The sequence below is a fragment of the Bubalus bubalis genome, chromosome 6 (assembly GCF_019923935.1).
Source record: "Bubalus bubalis isolate 160015118507 breed Murrah chromosome 6, NDDB_SH_1, whole genome shotgun sequence".
Lineage (NCBI taxonomy): Eukaryota > Metazoa > Chordata > Mammalia > Artiodactyla > Bovidae > Bubalus > Bubalus bubalis.
Genome location: NC_059162.1, coordinates 39,899,115 through 39,924,593, shown reverse-complemented (window position 1 = coordinate 39,924,593; position 25,479 = coordinate 39,899,115). Strand labels below are relative to the sequence as shown.

Genomic DNA, 25,479 nt, shown 5'->3' with positions numbered 1-25,479 from the left:
ATGAGAAAGGAAAACAAATAGAAAGTAAGCAACTGAAAAGGTATGGTGTCATTAGAAGAGGAGGCAGGGGAGCAAACTGAGCTGGGGGAGGGAAGTCAACAGTTTGCTCAGGAAGCAGGAGGGAGAGTGGCCAAATCTGGTGTCATGTGGAGCTCAGAGTATACTTTTTGTACAAATTAGATTTGGAGACTTTGAGCAGGATTGTAAGAGCACCTCTTGAAAAGCAGAGTATAGGAAATCTATAAAATCCTGAATTCAGATTTTTTTTTCCTAACTGAAAAGAAAACTAAACCAGAACTGTGTGATTTTGTTGTTTTATAATTGGAAAGACTGAACTATGGATTTGGGAGACCACTGACTTAGGGAAGTTGATGTGGTAAGTTATTAAAATGGTTTTGAGTGTCATATAGTTCTTCCATTTTTTTCTCAAAATGAGTGATTTCTGTCATATGCTTTGATACGTTCAGAGTTCACAATCTATTTTAAACTTGTTGACAACTCAAGTTTCAGTATCCAGCGGCACAAAATGTACTCTGTGTTGAAATGCATCTGGGCCGTGGCTCAAAATGTTTCTCTCATTTTATAAGTGTGGTATGTAAATTTGATTGTCTTTACCTTCATTTCTCTAATCTTTACATGTGACTTATTATCCTGAGAATAAACCTTGTAGATAAGTCTAAGTAAACAGAACTTTTTTCCTTCTTAACATTAGATATGTTTTATTGAAACTTCAAATATAAATGCTCCCTAAAGAATATTGCTTTGTTAAAATATTATCAAAGATCCTATTTAATGTTTTTTAGGAATTCCTAAGACATGTCATTTGGTAAATTATAGTAACCATTAGAGTTTTAAAGTAAAAATAAATTTCCACTTTTTAGAACAATCCAGAAATATGAGGTGTGGGCAACAGAGCACTGATATTAGTATTACTGTGAATAGCTTCTCTGAGTAGAACCACTTTAGAAAGACTATAATAGCAAGTAGACTATAATAACAATAGAAGTAGATATAAAAACTACTTCAAGTGCTTATTTTTCTGTTTTATTATTAATGCCAAAGATGTCAAGAATTTGCAGTATTTACTTTTCAAGATATAAATATCTGTTTTAATGTCTCTGCTCTGAAGTTTATAACTCTTTAACTTAGATGAAAATTAAGATTACATGAGAAAACATATGACAATGGCTGATCCTTGGTAAAAGTTATTATATGTTTTCATATCTCCACCTATGCTCTAATACTAATAAAATCCCCCAGATTGTGTCTGCAGGTTATCCTTTATTCTAATAATATTTTTATATGCTTTGTGAAAAACGCTTGTTGTTTAAAGGACAGTTCAGAGATAACTGATGAAGCAATGATGAGAAGTTTTTACAAAACTAATATGTAGTCTGCCAGAACCTCTAAAGAGGTTTAAAAAGAGAAAGCTGGAGAGAAAGAAAAAGAAAAGAAAATGGGGAAAAATTACAAGTGAAAAACATTCCTGGTTTCTTCTTATCACCATCTGTTCCTCTGGGGGGATATGAAAATACTCTGAGATGTAGGAAATACTTGAGAATTTGGGAAGAGTGGAATGGAAAGACAATATTTAAGATGAAAAGTGAAAGTAGGATGAGAGCATGAGTTTCTAGCAGTTGAATAGCATCAGAAGTAAAAATAACAATATAATAATAACATTACAGCAATGAAATATTGATACATTGAGCTTTTACTGTATCCATGCACTGGTGTAACAACTTTACATGTATTGATCAGTTTAATCATCATAACAGCTCTATGCAGTACATATTGCTTTTTTCTAGTTTATAGATAAATTTTAAGATCACACAGCTGATAAACGTCAAGGTCAGGATTTAAACTATATTTTGTGTAACTCCTAAAGTCTCATTCTTAACCATTACATTTTAATATTTGAAACCTTGAGTCAAGTGTGAAGTTCAAATGATGCTCTTTTTCTCTCTCAACTCTTTATCACCATCAGTGCTATGTCATCCACTCTCTACTCAGTCTTTGCTATTCTGTTTCTAATATTCATCTATATCCAATTAGTTTCTTGTCCTCTTTGCCAATTTTCCTTCCTTTCTTGTTATTGAAAACATTTATTTGGTAATTAAACTCCTCTCCCTACTTTGAAGGCAACTTTATATGTTCCCTTCTAGCTGACCCATCATATAGACTGCAAAGCTATAACACTGGATTCAACATCCGTATTGGTATCTTGTCAACTTTCAAGAGTCTAGCTCTCCAGGTCTGATAATCCCACCAGAGTGCATTGGCCTATACATGCTAGTTGCTTATAATGGCATTTGTTTTGATTGGTTGGCGTCTGTACTAAATCAGTTGTTAAATATTTTGTGCGTCATTTCCGAAACTATCATTTCTTTGTTGAAAACTGCCAAATCTCTCTTCTTTCTCCATATCTAGTGTTTTTTAATACAGTAAATCAATATATCCCATAATCACTCTTCAGGGTCCCTAAACCAAGTCTGCCTCTAGATTACACTATGAATAATAATAGTATTGCCATTGTTCTACTTACTAACTTTTAAATCATAGAGTCACTAACCTTTAAATCATAGAGTCCTCTTTGATTCTTCCTTTTCTCTATTCCCCTACATTTGATTAGCTACCATTTTTGTAGAATTATCTCCACCAAATGTATTGTTGGGCTTCCCTGGTGGCCCTGACAGTAAAGAATCTCCCTGCAATGTGGGAGACCCAGGTTTGATCCCTGGGTTATAAGGTCCCCCAGAGAAGGAAATGCCAACCCACTCGAGTATTTTGCCTGGAAAATTCTATGATCAGAAGAGCCTAGCAGGCTATAGTCCATGGTGTCAAAGAGTCAACACGACTGAGCAACTAACACACACAAATCTATTGTCTCTCTCCCCTTTATATCATTTCATTATTGCTGAATAACAATAATAACTTACTATATCTCAGATATCTCTTTGTCGACTAAGTAGTTCTACTGATTTAGCTATGGAACAATCATTCAACTACAGTTAGCTGGTAGGTCAGCTCACATGATTGGAAAGGCTCAGGCCACTTAAATCTCTCCACATGGTCTTCTATCCCAGTTATTGCACCACAATGGTCTCAGATTTTCAAGAGATGTACAGATGACAATCAAACTTCTGACTGTGTCTGTATCTTGTTTGCTGATATCCCTCTGGACAAAACAAGTTATAAACCAACTCCATAATCTATGTAGGAAGAGATTCCACAAAAATATGGATACTGGCAAATGTCATTCATTGGGTAGCACTTATTGGTACATAGTCTCCAATTTTTATTTTACTGCTGAAATCCTAGTTCAGGTTTTTCATCACTAGTCTGTTGTACTACTGCATAAGTTTCTATCTTTGCCTGCCAGTTCTCTTTGCCTGCCAATCCAATCCATCTGCTATACTCCAGAAACTCTAATCATGTTACTTTCCATTTTAAAAACAAGCAAAACCTTCTGTAGCTTCTCATAATTTTCAGAAAAGTCTGCTTACTTCTCCCTGACTTTGCAAGACCCTCAATATAATTTTACTAAGTCCTATTGCTCCAACACTTCTAATTCAATGTTCTATAAAACTATATTCAGTTCAGTTCAGTCGCTCAGTCATGTCCGACTCTTTGCGACCCCATGAATCGCAGCACGCCAGGCCTCCCTGTCCATCACTATCTCCCAGAGTTCACTCAAACTCACGTCCATCAAGTCAGTGATGCTATCCAGCCATCTCATCCTCTGTCGTCCCCTTTTCCTCCTGCCCCCAATCCCTCCCAGCATCAGAGTCTTTTCCAATGAGTCACCTCTTTGCATGAGGTGGCCAAAGTACTGGAGTTTCAGCTTTAGCATCATTCCTTCCGAAGAACACCCAGGGCTGATCTCCTTCAGAATGGACTGGTTGGATCTCCTTGCAGTCCAAGGGACTTGCTATTCTCCTTGTCCAATTCCTACAATTGATACACATTTTTTTCTTATTTAAAAACCATTTCACTTTATCTCTTTTCATTAAAATAAAACTGATTCTTCAGGGCAGTTTTCAGTCAGTTCAGTTCAGTCACTCAGTTGTGTCTGACTCTTTGTGACCCCATGGACTGCAGCACACCAGGCCTCCCCTTCCACCAGCTCCTGGAGCTTGCTCAAACTCTGTCCATTAAGTCGGTTTTGTCATCCAACCATCTCATCCTCTGTCATCCCCTTCTCCTACTGCCTTCAATCTTGCCTAGCATCAGGGTCTTTTCCAATGAGTAAGTTTTTTGCATCAAGTGGCCAAGTATTGGAGTTTCAGCTTCAGTATCAGTCCTTCCAATGAATATTCACAACTGACTTCTTTCAGGATTGAGTGGTTTGATCTCCTTGCAACCCAAGGGACTTCAAGAGCCTTCTACAACAACACAGTTCAAAAGCATCAATTCTCTGGGCAAACCACTTCAGCATTCTTGTGTTAAGAACCCCATGAACAGTATGATAAGGCAAGGCAATTTTACATTCCTCTATTCCTGTCAGTCACAAGGGATTTTCCTATAAATGGAATCCCAGAACACTTACTCACATGTCTCTTAAAATAATGATTATGTCTTTCACTTTATTATTGTTATTTGTATTTGTGCATGGACTTGTCCTTTCTCAGGCTTAATATGATAAAGGTGCTACAACAGTGCTGTCCAATAGAAATATAATGAAAACCACATATGTAATGTAAAAATTTTAGTAGCCATATTAAAAGAGATAAGAAGAAACTAGAGGATTTAATGTTAATAATAAAATTTTATCTAGCCTAATTGGGCTTCCCTGGTTGCTCATATGGTAAAGAATCCTCCTATAATAGGGGAGACCGGGGTACGATCCCTGGGTTAGGAAGATCCTCTGGAGGAAGGCATGGCAACCCACTCCAATATTCTTGCCTGGAGAATCCCCATGAACAGAGGAGCCTGGCGGGCTATAGTCCATGAGGTCGCAAAGAGTCAGGCGCAACTGAGTGACTAAGCACAGCACAGCCCAGTGTATTACAAAGTATCTCATCATACAAATAAATTTTTTACATTCTTTTTCATACTAACTCTTCAAAATCTGAAGTATATTTTCCATATATAACATGTTTCTGTTTCAGTTCAGTCACTCAGTCATGTCCGACTCTTTGCAACCCCATGGACTGCAGCACACCAGGCCTCCCTATCCATCACCAACTCCTGGAGTTTACTCAAACTCATGTCCATTGAGTTGGTGATGCTGTCCAACCCCCTCATCCTCTGTTGTCCCCTTCTCCTCTTGCCTTCAATCTTTCCCAGCATCAGGGTCTTATCAAATGAGTCAGCTCCTTGCATCAGGTGGCCAAAGTGTTGGAGTTTCAGCTTCGGCATCAGTCCTTCCAATGAACATTCAGGGCTGATTACCTTAGGATGGACTGGTTGGATCTCCTTGCAGTCCAAGGGACCCTCAAGAGTCTTCTCCAACACCATAGTTCAAAAGCATCAATTCTTCGGTGCTCAACTTTCTTTGTAGTCCAACTCTCACATCCATATATGACTACTGAAAAAACCATAGCTTTGACTAAATGGAGCTTTGTTGGCAAAGTAATGTCTCTGCTTTTTAATATGCTGTCTAGGTTGATCATAACTTTGCTTCCAAGGAGTAAGCGTCCTTTAATTTCATGGCTTCAGTCACCATCTGCAGTGTTTTTGGAGCCCCAAAAAATAACATCAGCCACTGTTTCCACTGTTTCCCCATCTATTTGCCATCAAGGGATGGGACCAGGTGCCATATTCATTGTTTTCTGAATGTTGAGCTTTAAACCAACTTTTTCACTCTCCTCTTTCACCTTCATCAAGAGGCTGTTTAGTTGTTCTTCACTTTCTGCCATAAAGGTGGTGTCATCTGCATACCTGAGGTTATCAATACTTCTCTGAGCAATCTTGATTCCAGATTGTGCTTCTTCCAGTCCAGCGTTTCTCATAATGTACTCTGCATATAAGTTAAATAAGCAGGGTGACAATATACAGCCTTGACGAACTCCTTTTTCTATTTGGAACCAGTCTGTTTTTCCATGTCCAGTCTAACCTGACCTGCATACAGATTTCTCAAGAGGCAGGTCAGGTGGTCTGGTATTTCCATCTCTTTCAGAATTTTCCACAGTTTGTTTTGAGTCACACAGTGAAAGGCTTTGCCATAGTCAATAAAGCAGAAATGGATGTTTTTCTGGAACTATCTTGCTTTCTCACTGATCCAGTGGATGTTGGCAATTTGATCTCTGGTTCCTCTGCCTTTTCTAAAACCAGCTTGAACATCTGGAAGTTCACGGTTCATGTATTGCTAAAGCCAGGCTTGGAGAAATTTGAGCATTATTTTGCTAGTGTGTGAGATGAGTGCAATTGTGTGGTGGTTTGAGCATCCTTTGGCATTGTCTTTCTTAGGGATTGGAATGAAAACTGACCTTTTCCAGTCCTGTGGCTACTGCTGAGTTTTCCAAATTTGCTGGCATATTGAGTGCAGCACTTTCACAGCATTATCTTTCAGGATTTGAAATAGCTCAACTGGAATTCTGTTTGCACTGATGCTTTCTAAGGCCCACTTGACTTCACATTCCAGGATGTCTGGCTCTAGGTCAGTGATCACACCATCGTGAAAATCTGGGTCATGAAGGCCTATTTTATACAGTTCTTCTGTGTATTCTTGCCACCTCTTAGTATCTTCTGCTTCTGTTAGGTCCATGCCATTTCTGTCCTTTATCAAGCCCATCTTTGCATGAAATGTTCCCTTGCTGCTGCTGCTGCTGCTGCTAAGTCGCTTCAGTCGTGTCCAACTCTGTGCGACCCCATAGATGGCAGCCTACCAGGCTCCCCTGTCCCTGGGATTCTCCAGGCAAGAACACTGGAGTGGGTTGCCATTTCCTTCTCCAATGCATGGAAGTGAAAAGTGAAAATGAAGTCACTCAGTCGTGTCTGACTCTTAGCGACCCCATGGACTGCAGCCTACCAGGCTCCTCCGTCCATGGGATTTTCCAGGCAAAAGTACTGGAGTGGGTTGCCATTGCCTTCTCTAAATGTTCCCTTGGTATCTCTAATATTCTTGAAAAGATCTCTGGTCTTTGCCTTTCTATTGTTTTCCTCTGTTCCTTTGCAATGATTGCTGAAGAAGGCTTCTTATCTCTCCTTGCTATTCTTTGGAACTCTGCATTCAAATGGGTATATCTTTCCTCTTCTTCTTTGCTTTTCACTTCTCTTTTCACAGCTATTTGTAAGGCCTCCTCAGACAGCCACTTTGCTCTTTTGCATTTCTTTTTCTTGGGGATGGTCTTGCTCCCTGTCTCCCGTACAATGTCATGAACCTTTGTCCACAGTTCATCAGGCACTCTGTCTATCAGATCTAGTCCCTTAAATCTATTTCTGACTTACACTGTTTCCGTACTTTCTTCAATTTAAGTCTGAATTTGGCAAGAAGGAATTCATGATCTGAGCCACAGTCAGCTCCTGGTCTTGTTTTTGCTGACTGTATAGAGTTTCTCCATCTTTGGCTGCAAAGAATATAATAAATCTGATTTCGGTGTTGACCATTTGGTGATGTCCATGTGTAGAGTCTTCTCTTGTGTTGTTGGAAGAGGGTGTTTGCTATGACCAGTGCGTTCTCTTGGCAAAACTCTATTAGCCTTTGCCCAGCTTCATTCTTTACTCCAAGGCCAAATTTTCCTGTTACTCCGGGTGTTTCTTGACTTGCTACTTTTGCATTCCAGTCCCCTGTAATGAAAAGGACATCTTTTTGGGGGTGTTAATTTTAGAAGGTCTTGTAGGTCTTCATAGAACCTTTCAAATTCAGCTTCTTCATCATTACTTGTCAGGGCATAGACTTGGATTACTGTGATATTGAATGGTTTGCCTTGGAAACGAACAGAGATCATTCTGTCATTTTTGAGACTGCATCAAGTACTGCATTTTGGACTCTTTTGTTGGCTATGAGGGCTGCTCCATTTCTTCTAAGGGATTCTTGCCCACAGTAGTAGACATAATGGTTATCTGAGTTAAATTCACCCATTCCAGTCCATTTTAGTTTGCTGATTCCTAAAATGTTGACGTTCACGCTTACCATCTCCTGATTGATCACTTCCAATTTGCCTTGATTCATGGACCTAACATTCCAGGTTCCTATGCAGTATTGCTGTTTATAGCATCGGACTTTACTTCCATCACCAGTCACACCCACAACTGGGTGTTGTTTTTGCTTTGGCTCTGTCTCTTCATTCTTTCTGGAGTTATATCTCCACTGATCTCCAGTGGCATATTGAGTACCTACCTACCTGGGGAGTTCATCTTTCAGTGTCCTATCTTTTTGTGCTTTCATACTGTTCACAGGGTTCTCAAGGCAAGAATATTGAAGTGGCTTGCCATTCCCTTCTCCAGTGGACCACATTTGTCAGAACTCTCCACCATGACCTGTCTGACTTGGGTTGCCCTACACAGCATGGCTCATAGTTTCATTGAGTTAGACAAGGCTGTGGTCCTTGTGACTAGATTGGTTAGTTTTCTGTGATTTTGATTTTCAGTCTTTGTGCCCTCTGGTGGAGAAGGTTAGAGGCTTATGAAAGCTTCCTGATGGGATAGACTGACTGAGGGGGATCGTATTTCAAGGGTTTAATAGTGAAGTGTTCCTTGTGGCTACCATATTGGACATTACAACTCAAAAATTCTATGAGAAACTTTGTTGTAGTACATAGAATGTTGACCTGTGCTAGGACGATTTTCAAATTTCAACTTTGTAACTTATTATGTGAGCCTGAACAATTTGTTCAGTCTCTCTAAGCCTTATTTCCTTTATGTGTGCAAAGTTTCTGCAATGATTAGAGAGACTATATTATACAATTTCTGACATAATGTTCATTTGTTTTAAAAAAAATCAATGTGGACATGACCCAAGCTACACCAGTGTCTTACACAATACCTGAATTTTAGAGTCTGTATGTTGCAAACATTTTGATTATGCTATTTGTTTTGCAAGGACCATTAACTATGAAGTCTACCCTTAAGAAAATTTGTTCCAGAATCATGGCCATGTAAATATTTACTTTTTACAGAATTAATCAAATATCACTTATTAATATCATATAAGTTCAAAAACTATCATAGAGAATAGTCCTACCTTACTATCAAGATAAACTTCATAAAGATGCTTTATGCATCTGAAAGGAAGAATAGTTACTAGGTATTCAAGGGTGATAGAAGGGAACTTGAAAATACTTGAAAGTCATGAAGGAATAAAGTTGCTTGTAAAATATAAAGGAATTTTAGTTTTGCAATGGATGGGTGTTAGAGACTGTGTTTGTGTTTCACTCCACCACAAAATTCAGATGTTGATACGCTACCTCTCAGTGGGATGATATTAGGCAATGACACCTTTGGGAAGTAATTATGTTAAGGTAAAGTCATGAGAGTGAAGCTCCCCTGATAGAATTAGTGTCCTTGTAAGAAGCAAAAAAGTGTAAAATTCTCAATGGTCTACACCATGTGAGGATACAAGAAGAAAATGTCCATCTGTGATCATGGAAGGGAGCTTTCACCAGACACTGGATTTCTGATATTTTGATCTTGGGTTCCCCAGACTCCACGAATGTGAGAAATAAACATTTAATTATAAGCCATCCAGTCTATGGTATTCTTGTTACAGCAGCTTGAACTAAATAATAATTTTTTTAAAAATTTGAACATAGAGATTATTCACAAAGTGGGTTGGAGAAAGGACTGAAGCAGAGCATTAGGATTCATAGAGTGCTCTTGGTATTTCCTCCACGAAGCTAGTACTTCATTTTTCCTCATCTTAGTAAATGGTGTCACCAAATACCCACTTCTTTAGTTTGTCTCTTTCCCTTATTCTTGAGCTCCAATCTATCTGTAAACCTATTGCCTTTTGCCCCAGTCCAAACCATTTACTTCTTTCCTAGACCACTGAAAAAGCCTACTGATCTGTTTGCCTCTATTCTTGTCTTCCTATAAGCTACTTTCTTCACAGCAGAGCACTAATTATTTTTAAAAGCTAATCAGAATCTTTTAGGTCCCTTTATTTGACCCTCAGTGGCCTTCTCTTTCATTATATTCCATAGGGCCCTACATGATCTGGCCTATTTCTCTTGACCTCATCTTGTTTTCCTTTCCGCTTTGCCACCTGCTTTAGTTGCACTGACCTTTATTTATTTTATTTTATCTTTTTAGTGTCATTTGAGTATTCTTAGCTTTTTCCTACTTTGGGCTTTTACTATTGCACTTTCTTCTAACTAGATTACTCTTTTTCTGATCTTAAAATAATTGCCTTCTTCTAATCTTTCAAATTCTACCTGAAAATCACTTTGTCAAAGGTACCTTCCCTGACTATTCAGTCTAAAATACACTGATGGTGAAGTCATTTTCTATTTTATTACACTGTTATTTAATACTAGTTCTTATTGCCATCTTACATTGTTTTACTATTATTATTATCTACTCATGTATGTTCTTTCTTTTCCACTATAATGTAAGTTGCTCGAGAACAGTATCTTGTCTGTCTTGTTCATCACTGTATCCTGAATATTATCCATGTTCTTAGCAAAAAAACAGACACTTAGTTAATGCTTGTTGAATGACTAGATTAACTTTTTTCCACCTGTACTATATTCTGTCTAGTAGAATTTCATGTATATTAAGAAGGAAAATGGATGTGAATTTATTAACAGTGTTTTATCATGTATAAGAGATACTTGGTTATAAGAAATAAGAGGGGGAAAAAAGCCACACTCTACTGCTACAGCCAATGCATTAAGCACAGGATTTGATGAAGAGGGGAGGAAGGAAGGTCTGTTTCCTCAATTCATGGTCATTCATCTTCGAAGTGGTTTCTTAAATCTTGGTGCAGAAAGTTAAATGATTACAATTTTTGGTTGAGGGTAAAACCAGAATGGAATTGAATAGTCTGTTTTTGTTTTGTTTTGTTTTTTGAAACTGAAATGTTATGAATATTTGCAATATTTTGACTGTGAAATCAGTTGACTCCAATTGTTTTTTCCTTCTATTAATAAAGGACTTCAGAAATAAGGTCTAATCCTAGCTAAGTAATGCATGATTATGAACTTTATATATATTTTAATATTCTCTCAATAAGGAAAACATTGTTATAAAAGGTCATTTAAATCACGACTCTCCAAACTCCCAGCCATGGACCAGTACCAGTACCAGTCCATGACCTATTAGGAACTGGGTCTCATAGCAAGAGGTGTGTGCAGCTTATGAGCCAACAAGGCTTCATCTGCCACTCCCCATTGCTCCCAACACTCGAATTACCACCTGTACCATCCCCCACCCCTGGTAGCCGTGGAAAAATTGTCTTCCATGAAACAAGACCCTGGTTCCAAAAATGTTGGTGACTGCTGATTTAGGTGGTATTCCTATGAGATTTTATGGATGTTCTTCATCTGTTTAATGTTATTATTAATAGTTCTCTTCAGATTATGAATAAAGAGTCTGTGGTCCAAGTGTTTATTCATGTTAACATTTACTTTGTAAAATATTCTTCTTACAGGAATATAGATAGTTGCTGGAAAGAACACTGACAACTTCAATGCAAAATGAAGTTCTTTCTGTTGCTTTCAGTCATTGTGTTCTGCTGGGCTCAGTATGCCCCACACACCAAAACTGGACGGACATCTATTGTCCATCTGTTTGAGTGGCGCTGGGTCGATATTGCTCTTGAATGTGAGCGATACTTAGCCCCCAAAGGATTTGGAGGGGTTCAGGTGAGTATTGTTCATTGTATAAGTTGCAGACTTTGCTATGCTGAGAGTAAGTGGTAGTAACTTCTGTGTCTGAAAGCTGGGACCACATTTTACTTCACAATTAAAGTACTCTAAGTAAAACAGTTTTCTGAGGGAAAAAAAAAATTGAAATTGTTGGCGACTTTGTTTTATTTCTAAGATAATTTTTTTCACCAGGATATTCAATAGTTGCAAAGAAATGTAGCTGCAAATACAAAGATTCAGAAGTAATTTTAGACTATTGATTAGTTTCTAAAATATTCAATGATATAAAGTAAGCCATAATTTGATACTTATTAAGCTTGTTTTATTTGTAGATCTCCCCACCCAGTGAAAATGCTGTGATTACTGACCCTTCAAGACCTTGGTGGGAAAGATACCAACCAGTTAGCTACAAGTTATGTACAAGATCAGGAAATGAAAGTGAATTCAAAGACATGGTGACTAGATGTAACAATGTTGGTGTAAGTGAATTAAAGTTTTCTTTAAACATATTTTATAGAAAAATAATTTATCTCTCTTGCCTCTTGTTCCTTTTAAGCAGAATAATTTTCATATATTTTGAAATTTTACTTCATACTTTAGCTACAAATAAATTTTATATTTTTTTAATTTTATATTTTAAAAATATAAAATTTAGTTGTTACCTAATATTCAGCTTTTGTAATTATTTGTATATATGCCATTTGTCCACTAAAGAAGATGAAGGAAAAGTTTAAGGCCACAAGCTTAAAGCAAAATAGCAAGTTTTAACCCCTTTTTCTGTACACATTCATCAGAAATACTTTTCCAGTTTTGAATAGGAAATTCTACTTATAATATTTACTGATAGGTTCATGTGGCTTGTTTCTCCACCCATAATCCCAGGTCTTCCTTCCCACAGGTTTTATGATGATATGTAATTATTTTCTCTTTGATAAGGAGGATAATGAAAGACAATACCTAATTTTATTTCTTCTGATCCTAAATAGATACTAGAGGCTGGCTTCTGTTTTTTAGGATGACCCATGTAATTTCAAAAATCAATAATCTCTCCTGCCTCAACTGATTCTGATCTCCTGCCAATAATAGTGTCTTTGCATTTTTTTCATAGTTTTGGTAGTTTGGGGTTCATTTAATTTATCATACTCAGCACTTACGCAGTCATGTCTGACCCGTTGCAAGCCTATGGACTATAGCCCGCCAGTCTCCATGGTCCATGGAATTTTCCAGGCAAGAATACTGGAGTGTGCCGGGGTCCAGCCCCAGCTGATCCAGGGTATTCGAAGGAGAGACGGCTAGGCGAGGGTCAGGAAACAACTCCTTAATTAAACGTTAATTAAGGATATAAAGAGTAATGGAATAAGGATAGCTCAGTAGGAAAATTCAGTGGAGAAAAGAGGCTGAGTAGCTTGGTTTACGCGGGGGACCAATAAAACTTCAAGACAAGAAGCTTGCACCACTTACGTAGGCCGCAGGCGTCCTTCCGTTCTCCCGAAGGAGAGGAGACACTGAGGCCTCCCCGGTCGGATCTTAGAAGCCCAGGCATAATTAGTAAGCATGGTGGGTTCCGCGCTCCAGATGGAGACTCAACCAGAGTGAGAGAGAGAGAGACATGGGGAGACCAGTCTTTCGAGGAACTGATCCCAATTCTTTATTTTCCATGGTCTACTTTTATACACTGAGATGTTATGCAAAAGTCACGCGGGGTCAGCAGTCCTGACTTTTATCAAAGTCAGGTGCTTCATACAAATGTATACAGAGGTCTTAGGGGTGTTACATCATCTTCTGGCCGGGGGGCCTGCTGACAATTTACGACCCTCTCCTTGTGACAGCGGTCAGTCAACCAGGACACTTATTTCTCCAGGGGTGATTATTCTTAAAACAGACGCCACCCAAATAAAGTTACATTCCTATAGGGTGAGGGTGTAGTGGGTTTTAGTTAAGGAAAGAATTTACTTAGCCTAAGGTCTAACGTGATTAATATCAAAGGTTAATACTTATGTCTTCTATATATTCATTAATGTGTATAAGGGCAGGGGATGTGGAGACTTAGCAGTAAACATTGGCTCAACAAATGAAAAACCCTTCACCAATACGATTTCTAATCAGCCCATTACACTTATACTAATAATTTTCTAACTTTTCTAAAGAACCTGTTTTTAGAAGGTTTAAAGCATCTTGTGCCTCTCACAGTTGGGAGGCTGTGAGCAATCACATGTGGCTGGACAAACCTATTCAGGCAGGCTAGAGGATTTCCAAAGGAGTTTGTAGGTTAAACACTGTCACACCCAGGAATTATTAACTGGAGCTGTAAGCTAACTCTTTTTTCAGAGAGAGGTAGTGGGAGACAGCCCCCCGTAAAGTCAGAGGTGTAGGTGAAAGCACAAAGCAGAAAGTAGGCAGGCTCTGGTTTTGGGGGTAGATGCTCGAGAATTTCCAGGGGGACTCCTGAGGCTCGATCCCGCCTTTGCGTATGCCGAGCCTCCTTCCTCATGACCTTTGTCATGGGCGGAGTGCCTCATGCTGGCTCCAGGCAGTGATAGAATTCCAGTTGAGCTATTACAGATCCTCACTCAATATGCAATATGCCGGCTCCCGGCAGGAGTGGGTTACCATTTCCTTCTCCAGGGGATCTTCTCTGACCCAGGGATTGATCTCATGTCTCCTGCATCTCCTGCATTGCAGGCAGGTTCTTTACTGCTTGAGCCATTTGACCAAGTGGCTGGAATGCATGTAGGGCTTCAGTTCACAATGCTTTCTTTTATACTTGACTGTTGCTTTTCTAAGATGGTAAGTTATAAAATAACAAATATTTTGGAGTGTCATCAATGTGCTATAAACTCTAAATAATAATATAAATTTCTACCTCTCTGTAAGCCAAACTGAAATAGAAATTTTTCTTTCAGGTTCGCATTTATGTGGATGCTGTAATTAATCATATGACTGGAAGTGGTGTGAGTGCGGGAACAAGCAGTACTTGTGGAAGTTACTTCAACCCTGGAACTAGGGATTTCCCAGCAGTCCCATACTCTGGATGGGATTTTAATGATGGAAAATGTAAAACTGGAAATGGAGAAATTAAGAGCTATAATGTTGCTTATCAGGTACTTAGAAAAAATGAGTTATCTATGCTTTTTATTATCCACATGTAGTTTACTGATCTCCATTTTAAATGTTAGTTTAGATTGTTTAGGAAAACAAGATTCCAAGTCTGACTGTTAAAAATAATAATTTCAAATCAATATTTAAAACATTTTCTGAAATCTAATTTTTCACAATGAAAAACGTCATCCACTGCATTTTCTACATTCTCCATTTTTATAATGAAAACTATTTCTAAGGTATGTCCATAGTAGGATGTCAGTAACTTAAGAGACCAGTGCAAAGAAGGCACTATAGAAATATCTATTAATATTAATGAATAAATGAAAATAATTAAATGGATTCTCAGGTGGAGGTGATGTTCCAAGGATCAATCACAAAGTTTTACTTCTGTAGGTCAGAGATTGTCGTCTGGTTGGTCTTCTTGATCTTGCATTGGTGAAAGATTACGTGCGCTCCACAGTTGCTGAATATCTAAACCGACTCATTGACATTGGTGTAGCAGGGTTCCGAATTGATGCTTCTAAGCACATGTGGCCTGGAGACATAAAGGCAGTTTTGGATAAACTGCATAATCTAAACACAAGCTGGTTCCCTGAAGGAAGTAGACCTTTCATTTACCAGGAGGTATGTCAATACATGTGTATGCTAAGTCACTTCAGTCGTATCTGACTCTTTGCAACTCTATGGATCGTGTCCATATAAAATAATACCATTTATTATTTATCAGAGTATAATTCATCATCAGTATTCATCAATAATTTATCAGAAAATAAATGGCAGATTTCATTAAAAACACAGTTTCTGTAGATTAATGGATGAATCATTTATATAGAAGAGTGTTCCTTAACCTCCTTTTATTCAGAGACTGTATGTTTGTCATAAGAGGTTTTTTATGCAAGTTCTGATAATTTATATAGGTTGCAAAAATCTCTATGTCATATAATGTCCCCAGAAGTCATTATAGAAGACAGATAATAATATAGTAATTGTCTTAAGACAGGTTATCTGACTTTAAATCTTGGCTAGAGCACTATTTAGATGTATAGTAAATTGATCAACCTGAGGAGCAATTTTTTCAAAATTTATCAAAAAGAATAATGATAATGGTTATATCTTTATATTATTTGGAGAATTAAAGAGGTAATATTTATCAAACACTGAGAAATATTGTCAGCCAGACATTAAGTGCTATATAAATATGAGCTACTTTTATCATTTATGAATAAAACTAATTTGGACAGCATTCTCACAGGACAACAGGTTACTTTGTCATGCTCCTTTTAATATTGTAGTATATATTTTAGCAAAGAAAAATAAGAATTTTGATATAAGGAAAACTATTTGGGGCATTTCATAAAAATAGTATAAAGCTATTTTCTATATAATTTTAACTTATTAGTTAAAATTCTTTCTTAAATGATATTTTTTTCTTCATTTCTATGAGGTAATTGATGTGGGTGGTGAGACAATTACAAGCAGTGAGTACTTTGGAAATGGCCGTGTGACAGAATTTAAGTATGGTGCAAAACTAGGCACAGTTCTACGCAAGTGGAGTGGAGAGAAGATGGCTTACTTAAAGTAAATGAAATATGATTTATCCTTTGAATTATTTCACAGATTTATTTGTTATATTACCCCAGCATGAGTTTTCTTCTTAATACATTTTATTTAGACAACTTTCAAGGATTCATTTACTAATAACAAGTGTTATACTTCCCTAACTGCTAAGGGATCATCATTATTATTTAGAATGTCAATCACAAAGAGGTGCTTTTTGAGATCCAAAGCATAATCTAGAGATTTTAATCTGTGATTTTGATCTAGAGATTTCAATATGACTCTACTAGATTTGACTAATGTTTGCATATAATTTTCAAGCCCAGGTTATTGTTAAAATGATTCTATAATTTATGAATGGCTTCCTACAATGAAGCCATGCTATAGAATTACATATATTAATCAACTAATTGATTTCAAATATTAACATTATAACAATATAATATTGAAGGCTTATTTAAACCCAGTTTCTCATCTGTATAGTATGATAGTGGATGTTGGTCCTTCTAAAGCCCATCTAAATTATAATATACTGAAAATTTTAAAATATGTTTTATAACAAAAATCTTATACCTGTAACATGAATGTAATTTAAGTAATTCCTACATATATACATGCATGGAATATATTCCTAGATAAAATTGAGGTTCTTTCAGTTTTTAAGTATCAAAAAAGACACATTTTTCATTTTTACCAAGAATTTTATTGAACAACATATTCACCATTTAGTTCCACTGTCTTCTGCCTGGCAACTTCATAATTTTATCTATTATACAGTATCTACTTTTCATTCTTTGTTGCAGTTTTGTTTTTATTTATTTTTTTAATTAAATTTTATTTTATTATTATTATTTTTTTTTTTTTTACTTTACAATATTCTATTGGTTTTGCCATACATCAACATGCATCCACCATGGGTGTACACGTGTTCCCCATTCTGAACCCCCTCCCACCTCCCTCTCCATACCATCCCTCTAGGTCATCCCAGTGCACCAGCCCCAAGCTTCTTTTATCCTGCATCAAACCTGGACTGGCGATTCATTTCTTATATGATATTATACATGTTTTAATGCCATTCTCCCAAATCATCCCCCTCTCCCTCTCCCACAGAGTCCAAAAGACTGTTCTATACGTCTGTGTCTCTTTTGCTGTCTCGCATACGGGGTTGTCGTTACCATCTTTCTAAATTCCATATGTATGCGTTAGTATACTGTATTGGTGTTTTTCTTTCTGGCAGTTTTGTTTTTAAAATGGAATTTTTTATTTATGTTTAATTAGAGAACTGCATGCAGAAATATAGTCAAGAAGTTTTTTTTCCCCACTTAACTATGTGGAACCCAAATATCAAAGCGATTAACCTAACCATGTTGGTACAAATGATTTTCAATTCCTGATTTGGGTATTTTGAATGTGTTGGCTGGCTATCACATGTGTGGTATAACATTGATTGCTCTCAAAAGTGTCTCAATTTGATTACTATAAACTTCATCTGGTCTACTAGACCATGGTAGATCATCTAGTGTGGAATTGCAAACATGAAGATAATGTAGTTTAAAAAAAAAAACCGATGTAAATTCCTCCTTTTCCTCTGGCTTAATGAATATCATTTATTCAGTATAAAATCTTTATATGTTCCACATGTTAAGAATAAATGTACATTAAATCTTGGGAAAAAAAAAAGAAACTTTGTAAAACTTCACAAAAATTTGCACTTTTGGCACAATCAATCAGTAACGGTGCCTTCTCCATAACCTGCTCAAATCGTTTTTTGCATTTCTGCTGCTGCTGCGTCACTTTAGTCGTGTCCGACTCTGTGTGACCCCAGAGACGGCAGCCCACCGGGCTCCTCTGTCCCTGGGATTCTCCAGGCAAGAACACTGAAGTGGGTTGCCATTTCCTCCTCCAATGCACGAAAGTGAAAAGTGAAAGTGAAGTCGCTCAGTCGTGTCCAACTCTTAGCGACCCCATGGACTGCAGCCTACCAGGCTCCTCCACCCATGGGATTTTCCAGGCAAGAGTACTGGAGTGGGGTGCCACTGCCTCCTCCTTTTGCATTTCAGTTGCATTGAATGTTTCTTGAAATAGTGGGCTTCGCTGATAGCTCAGTTGGTAAAGAATCCGCCTGCAATGCAGGAGACCCCAATTCGATTTCTGGATTGGGAAGATCTGCTGGAGAGGGGATAGGCTACCCACTCCAGTATTCTTGGGCTTCCCTTGTGACTCAGCTGGTAAAGAATCTGCCTGCAATGCGGAAGACCTGGGTTCGATCACTATGTTGGGAAGATCCCCTGGAGAAGGGAAAGGCTACCTACTCCAGTATTCTGGTCTAGAGAATTCCCTGGCCTGTATAGTCCATGGGGTCTCTAAGAGTCGGACATGACTGTAATGAAGCATGGTATGCCGAAAATGCTGCTTTTTATCTGCATCATTAATATTAAAATGGCTAACAAAAACTCACCAATTTTGATTTTTTTTTTAAATGCATACTGCTATGACAGCTGTCACAACACAATCTAACTAAGTTGTTTCAGTTGAAAGATAACTAAGCACTACTAGAGCCATCTAATGGCAAAAACCAAATGCAACTTTTAGCCAACCCAATATATCTATATATATTATATTTTAAAAGCCTTGAGAATAATCGTTTAATTAGAAAGAGCATTTCATTACAGGGTGCTATAGTGAAAGGAATACACATTTAGGTTACTCTAAAGTCATTGTAAAAGAATACATATATGTGTTTTTAAGATTTGTTTTTTAATAGGAACTGGGGAGAAGGCTGGGGTTTCATGCCTTCTGACAGGGCACTTGTCTTTGTTGACAACCATGACAATCAGCGAGGACATGGAGCTGGGGGAGCATCTATTCTTACATTCTGGGATGCTAGGTAAGAAACAAAGTTCTCCATTTTTAAACCTACATTTTAATGATGTTAAAAATATTATTTTCTTCTATAATGTTATAATTTTATGCCTTCTAGACTGTACAAAATGGGAGTTGGATTTATGCTCGCTCATCCCTATGGATTTACACGAGTAATGTCAAGCTACCATTGGCCAAGACATTTTGAGAATGGAAAAGTGAGTTTTGGTGCTGTCCAAAATATCTTTTTCTCAAACAAAAAAAATTAATTTTGGTTTAATTTCTCATGATGCTATTACATTCACTAGTTTATCAAATATTTATTAAGTGTAAATCTGATATAGTGCTCTTTTAACAATGCAGTGGATATTTAAAAATCAAAAATGAATTGATCTCTGTTGACAGAGTATGTAGGTTGTTTCAAATTATAACAAATATACACTCTCAGCCAACTGGCCTACAAAAAAAATACCCCTTAAAAATAAGGATACAGTGAGTAAAATGTATATTAAGGTACTTGGAAATTTAGTGAAGTTTACTTTTCAAACTGGAGATTTCAAATGTAGCATCATACAGCAACTTCATACCTCAAGGGGAAAATTCTCTTCAGATAGATATTTCTCTAATTTCTAGTAGGTCCTTTTCAAGTTTAGAAGTCCACTACTACTTTTTACAGCAACTCATTCTATTCTTAACAGCCTTAATATTTAGGTGTTCCTTTATATTGACCCAACTTATAATTTCCACTACAATTAGTCTTTTTTTTATTTCTGATGTCAGGAGTCATGGCATATGTTCATTTCCCTTTTTCCATAACATTTGCAAGGCTTTTTCAAGACTTCTGCATGCAAACAACTCTTAGTTTTATCCATCATTCATCATACCATATGATTTAAGACAGATATTGATAACCTTCCTTGACATAATCTGTCTTTTCCTATGATTATCTTTGAAAGTACCAGTCAGAAATTTGGTCAGTTTAGAAAAGGATATTATTATATTTTGATTAATATATTTATTGAAAAAAGGAGAATGAAATAAAATAATATGTATTTAGCAATTATCATCTGTAAAGCATTTTTATATATCTTATTCAATTTTTATAGAAACTAAGTCATATCTTCATTTTATAGAAGAGGAAAGTGAGGCACAGAAGTTATGTGTATTAACTAAGTTTTCCTTGTTAGTAGTAACAGAACCTGTTACTTATTCTTAGTAATAGAACCTAAGAATAAGTCTTTAAATCTTGCTTTTTCTAACAATAAATTCCTTGCCATTTCAATGACATTATACTCACTTCCAATAGTGATATTGAAAAGTCATTGTAATTGCTTGGAAAGATAATGAGAGGGTTAAAAAAAAAATCATTCCCTTGTTTGAAATACGGCACTAGAGAATGAAAAGTTAGGGATAAGAGAAATTCAGTAAAAATACTGAGCAAGTTGGATAGTAAATGAAGACACTACAAAGACACAAATAGGACAGATTGGGTTTGGTGTACTAAATGAGCGGCTCAGATGGTAAAAATAAGGACACATGTAATGTTAAAAATGTAAGCTATTATCAATAAATGGTGCTGGGAAAACTGGATAACTACATGTAAAAGAACGAAATTAGACCACTTCCTAACACCATTCAAAAATAAACTCAAAATGGATTAAAGACCTAAATGTAAGGCCAGAAACTATAAAACTCTTGGAGGAAAACATAGGCAGAACACTGACGTAAATCACAGCGAGATCCTCTTTGACCCACCTCCTAGAGTAATGGAAATAAAAACAAAAATTAAAAAATGGCACCTAATCAAACTTAAAAGTTTTTGCACAGCAAAGGAAACTATAAACAAGATGAAAAGACAGCCCTCAGAATGGGAGAAAATAATAGCAAATGAAGCAACTGACAGAGGATTAATCCCTAAAATACACAAGCAGCTCATGAAGCTCAATATCAGAAGAACAAATAACTCAATAAAAAAAGGTGGGGGGGACAGAAGACCTAAACAGACATTTCTCTAGAGAACACATACAGATGGCCAGTAAACACATGAAAAGATGCTCAACATCACTCATTATTAAAGAAATGCAAATCAAAACTACAATGAGGTATCACCTCACATCAGTCAGAATGGTCATCACCAAAAGAAAGACCTATAATTGAATGCAGGAGAGGATGTGGAGAAAAGGGAACCTGCTTGCACTGTTGGTAGGAATGTAAATTGATACAGTAACTATGGAGAACAGTATAGAGATTTCTTTAAAAATTAGGAATAAAATTATCATATGACCCAGCAATCCCACTACTGGGCATATACCCTGAGAAAACCATTATTAAAAAATACACATGTACCCCAATGTTCATAGCAGCCCTATTTACAATAGACAGGACATGGAAGCAACCTAGATGTCCAGTGACAGATGAATGGATAAAGTTGTGATACATATACCCAATAGAATATTGCTCAGACATAAAAAGGAATGAATTTGAGTGAGTTAAAGTGAGATGGATGAACCTAGAGCCTGTTATATACAGTGAAGTAAGTCAGAGAAAAATAGATATATTAATGCATATATGTAGAATCTAGAAAAATGGTATTTTTGAACCTATTTGCAGGGTAGGAAGAGACTTAGACATAGAGAAGAGACTTGTGGACACTGCAGGGGAAGGAGGGATGGAAAATTGAGAGTAACATTGAAACATACATCACCATATGTAAAATAGCTAGTGGGAAGTTGCTGTATTATTAAGGGAGCTCAACCTACTGCTCTGTGACAATGTGGAAGGGTGGTATTGGAGAGTAGGGCATTCAGGAGGGAGGAGGCATGTGTATACTTGTGGCTGATTCATATTTTTATGCAGCAGAAGCCAACACAACATTGTAAAGCAGTTTTCCTCCAATTAAAAAAAAATTGAGCTTTTAAAAGTGATTTTTTTTTTTTTTTTTTTTTGCTAATTGAGGATGTTAATGATTGGGTCGGGCCACCAAATAATAATGGAGTAATTAAAGAAGTTACTATTAATCCAGATACTACTTGTGGCAATGGCTGGGTCTGTGAACATCGATGGCGTCAAATAAGGTAGGAATACTTATTTAGACATATCCTCTAATAATAAACTTTCTTAACATTTTGTTTTAAACTATTGAAGCATTCATCATTATTTCACATGCTCTTTTTTTTTTAGGAACATGGTTATATTCCGTAATGTGGTTGATGGACAACCTTTTACAAACTGGTGGGATAATGGTAGTAACCAAGTAGCTTTTGGAAGAGGAAACAAAGGATTCATTGTTTTCAACAATGATGACTGGTAAGTAAATATCAGTTAAAAATGATATTTTATGCTAATATTATTGGTTTATTCTTTTCCTGCTCATTTACTTTTTTCATCTCTGAAAAATTCTTTAGATGGCAGATTAAGAAAACATAATGATCAGAAAAGGCCAGAAGAAAAATGATGATGATGACTCTTATTCTTTTGACCTCTGTTTATAAGTACTTTCTTTTCTAAGTGGAGTTATTTTTTGTGCACTCTTGCTTATCTTTGGTAGATATGATGCACATGTATATGCCCCTCATATAAAGTGCACAGCATAGTTAATAAAAACTTTGTGAAATTTCTAGAAGAATGTCTTCTAGGGATTTTAAATCAATAATGGGAAAATGTTCCCTCTAGTCTGAAATATCTTTTTCTATAACTTTTTTTCACCTACTTTACTATCTGGTTTTTTGGTCTTCTTTTTCACTTTCCTGTCTCTTTGTGACAAATACTTTTTAAAGCATATATATAATGAATACATATAATACATATAAAGGTCATTTAATCACCTCAGGAGACTTTTGAGTTTTAGTTCTGAGACATCTCATACTGATTTTCATTTATGATACTTATAATTCTCTACCTCCAGCATACTGTTTCCCTTATAGAACTATAGCTCAGAAGACCTCTTTGCAAGCAGTTACAATGTCTTAATCCAAGGCCAACTTCCACTGTTCTTAGCCCACTCTAGGCCGACATATATTTCACTGACAAAAAAATAAATAAAGTATATACTTATCTTCCCCAAGAATTCATTGCTAGTCCTTTGATGTCTGTCTTTTGTATGTCTGTCTTTTGTATGTTTGTCTTTTGTAGATGGGAGATACAAGTTTATGAGACATCTTTATATTTTGAAACTGTATACTTCTTCATAGAAATGTGAGATTATTTTTATCTGCAACCTCAATTTATTTTAACTTCTTAAAAATTTTTTTGAAGAAATAATCAAATTTAAATTCTTGAAAGTAATAAGTATATTCTTAAGTTCAGACAAAGGCAAATTAAAAATATTTGTGTTTACCAAAGGTAGTAATTTTCTCTAAGGAACATAAGTCACTCAAATCTTCACTGATACTCTTCAAACTTATTTTTTTTCTATAAAATTTATTATTGACTAAGAAACTCTGAAGTCCTCTATAAGAATTTTGTTGGCTCTGATAAAACTAGTTACATCCACTGAAGAGGTCTTTGTGTTTGAATTTTATTTTAATTGCGATCTTGACTGCTTAGAGTTCTATAGCACACAGTTAAACTATTTTAGAGACAGTCTCTAATCTTGATTTTACTTGTGGAGAATTCAAGTTAAATCTTAAATTTCATTTTTACAGGGCATTATCTGCAACTTTGCAAACTGGTCTTCCTCCTGGTACATATTGTGATGTTATTTCTGGAGATAAAATTGGTGACAATTGTACAGGAATTGAAATCAATGTTTCTTGTGATGGTAATGCTTATTTTTCAATTAGTAACTCTGCTGAGGATCCATTTATTGCAATTCATACTGAATCTAAATTATAAAATTTAAATTAAATATATGTATATATATGCCCAGAGAAATAAAGTTTCTTTTATTATATATGTAATATGTAACTTTTCATGATTCATTAATTTTGGTAAAAGCTATAATAATCAACTTGAACAACTCAGAAAAGCATAAAAAATGATAATTATAAGTACAATCAACATTTTGTTTCGTTTTAGAAGATTCTCATTATTTCTCAAAATAATTTCTAAAAACTCAGAAAGGCATGTTGAAAAATATGTTTGTTGCCATTAACACCATTTGCCCAGCTATGTATCTTTAATCCATATCTGTATTTCTTACATAAAATGTTTCTAACAGCAGCACAGCATAGCTTATTTAATGATGATTCCCATACAGTCATACAAGTATAACACGGGTATTTTTCACAATATAAAGACCCTTTCATGGTTAAGAAATTAAAAAAATAAAATAAATTATGTAGTCTATAATTCTTAATTCTCTTGAGCTCACAGGTATCTTCTCCTACTTTATATTCTTTCTTCTTTTTCTTTCCCTTTCATGTTAATAGCTTTAACATGATGATGTTGTATGGCTTTTGCTCCATCTCTTAACCCCTAATGTGGATGTATGTTTAGGTAGGGCTTTCATGGCACCCTATACTCAGATTTTCTTCCTGATCTTTTAGCTATTTATTCTCCTTCACTTTGATTGTAAGTTTGGAATTTGTTAAGTCTCTCATCTAGGGTTTCTTATAACTCTCAGTTGTTTTATATTCATGATTGAATCAGAAAATAGAAGCCATATCTTGGAAACTCTCTTTTCACCCATAAATCTTGTATCTACATTTGCCCTTTCATATTCTTCTTTCATCCTATCATAATGAGCATAGAGCACTTCATTTTACTGAAGTCCATGCCCTCCATTTTCACCTTTTTGAGGACTTTATTTCTTAGATTATCCCTTTTCTTCTGACTTAACAATCTTTCTTTTTTAGTCCCCTCTCTCAGCTAAATAAAATCCATGACTCTCAATTTTGCTCTTCCTTGTCAAACTCCTAAGTTTTCATGACACAGTCTCAATGTCCTCAACACCGGTCGTTTTTCATCTCCTTACTCCAGTTTCCATCATTACTTCATTTAATCTGCTATTGTCAACATAATCAAAAATATTTTTGTTACTAATACCATGTACTCCTTTATCCTCATCTTGCTCTGTTTCACTACACTATTCAATATGGAGAGACACTCTCACTTCCTCTCTTCCTTTGGTCTCTATGATTCTACTCTTTCCTTATTTTCCTTCTCTCTTGCTGATTGCTCTTTTTCAGTTTTTTTTTTTTTTTTTTTTGGTTTAGTTTCTGTTTCACCTAAGAACTCAGTTGGATTTAATTCTCGGTCTCTCTAACCTCTC

The 25,479-nt window shown here is 36.1% G+C and overlaps 1 protein-coding gene across 2 annotated transcripts; it reads left to right on the top strand.

Annotated features, from left to right (window-relative positions):
• Window positions 1-67: 67 nt before the first annotated feature.
• On the top strand, window positions 68-24,542 carry LOC102406330 (alpha-amylase 2B). 2 transcript variants are annotated; one of them, XM_006050158.4, is made up of 11 exons: window positions 68-376; window positions 11,531-11,744; window positions 12,080-12,226; window positions 14,651-14,848; window positions 15,243-15,473; window positions 16,294-16,427; window positions 19,171-19,293; window positions 19,387-19,486; window positions 22,224-22,342; window positions 22,449-22,574; window positions 23,912-24,542. In XM_006050158.4, the coding sequence occupies exons 2-11, from the start codon at window positions 11,577-11,579 to the stop codon at window positions 24,099-24,101; spliced, it is 1,536 nt and encodes a 511-aa protein (XP_006050220.4). In that variant the 5' UTR covers window positions 68-376; window positions 11,531-11,576; the 3' UTR covers window positions 24,102-24,542. The 2 variants fall into 2 exon arrangements, with proteins under 2 accessions (XP_006050220.4, XP_006050221.4); XM_006050159.4 differs by lacking the exon at window positions 68-376 and adding an exon at window positions 453-591.
• Window positions 24,543-25,479: the final 937 nt, after the last annotated feature.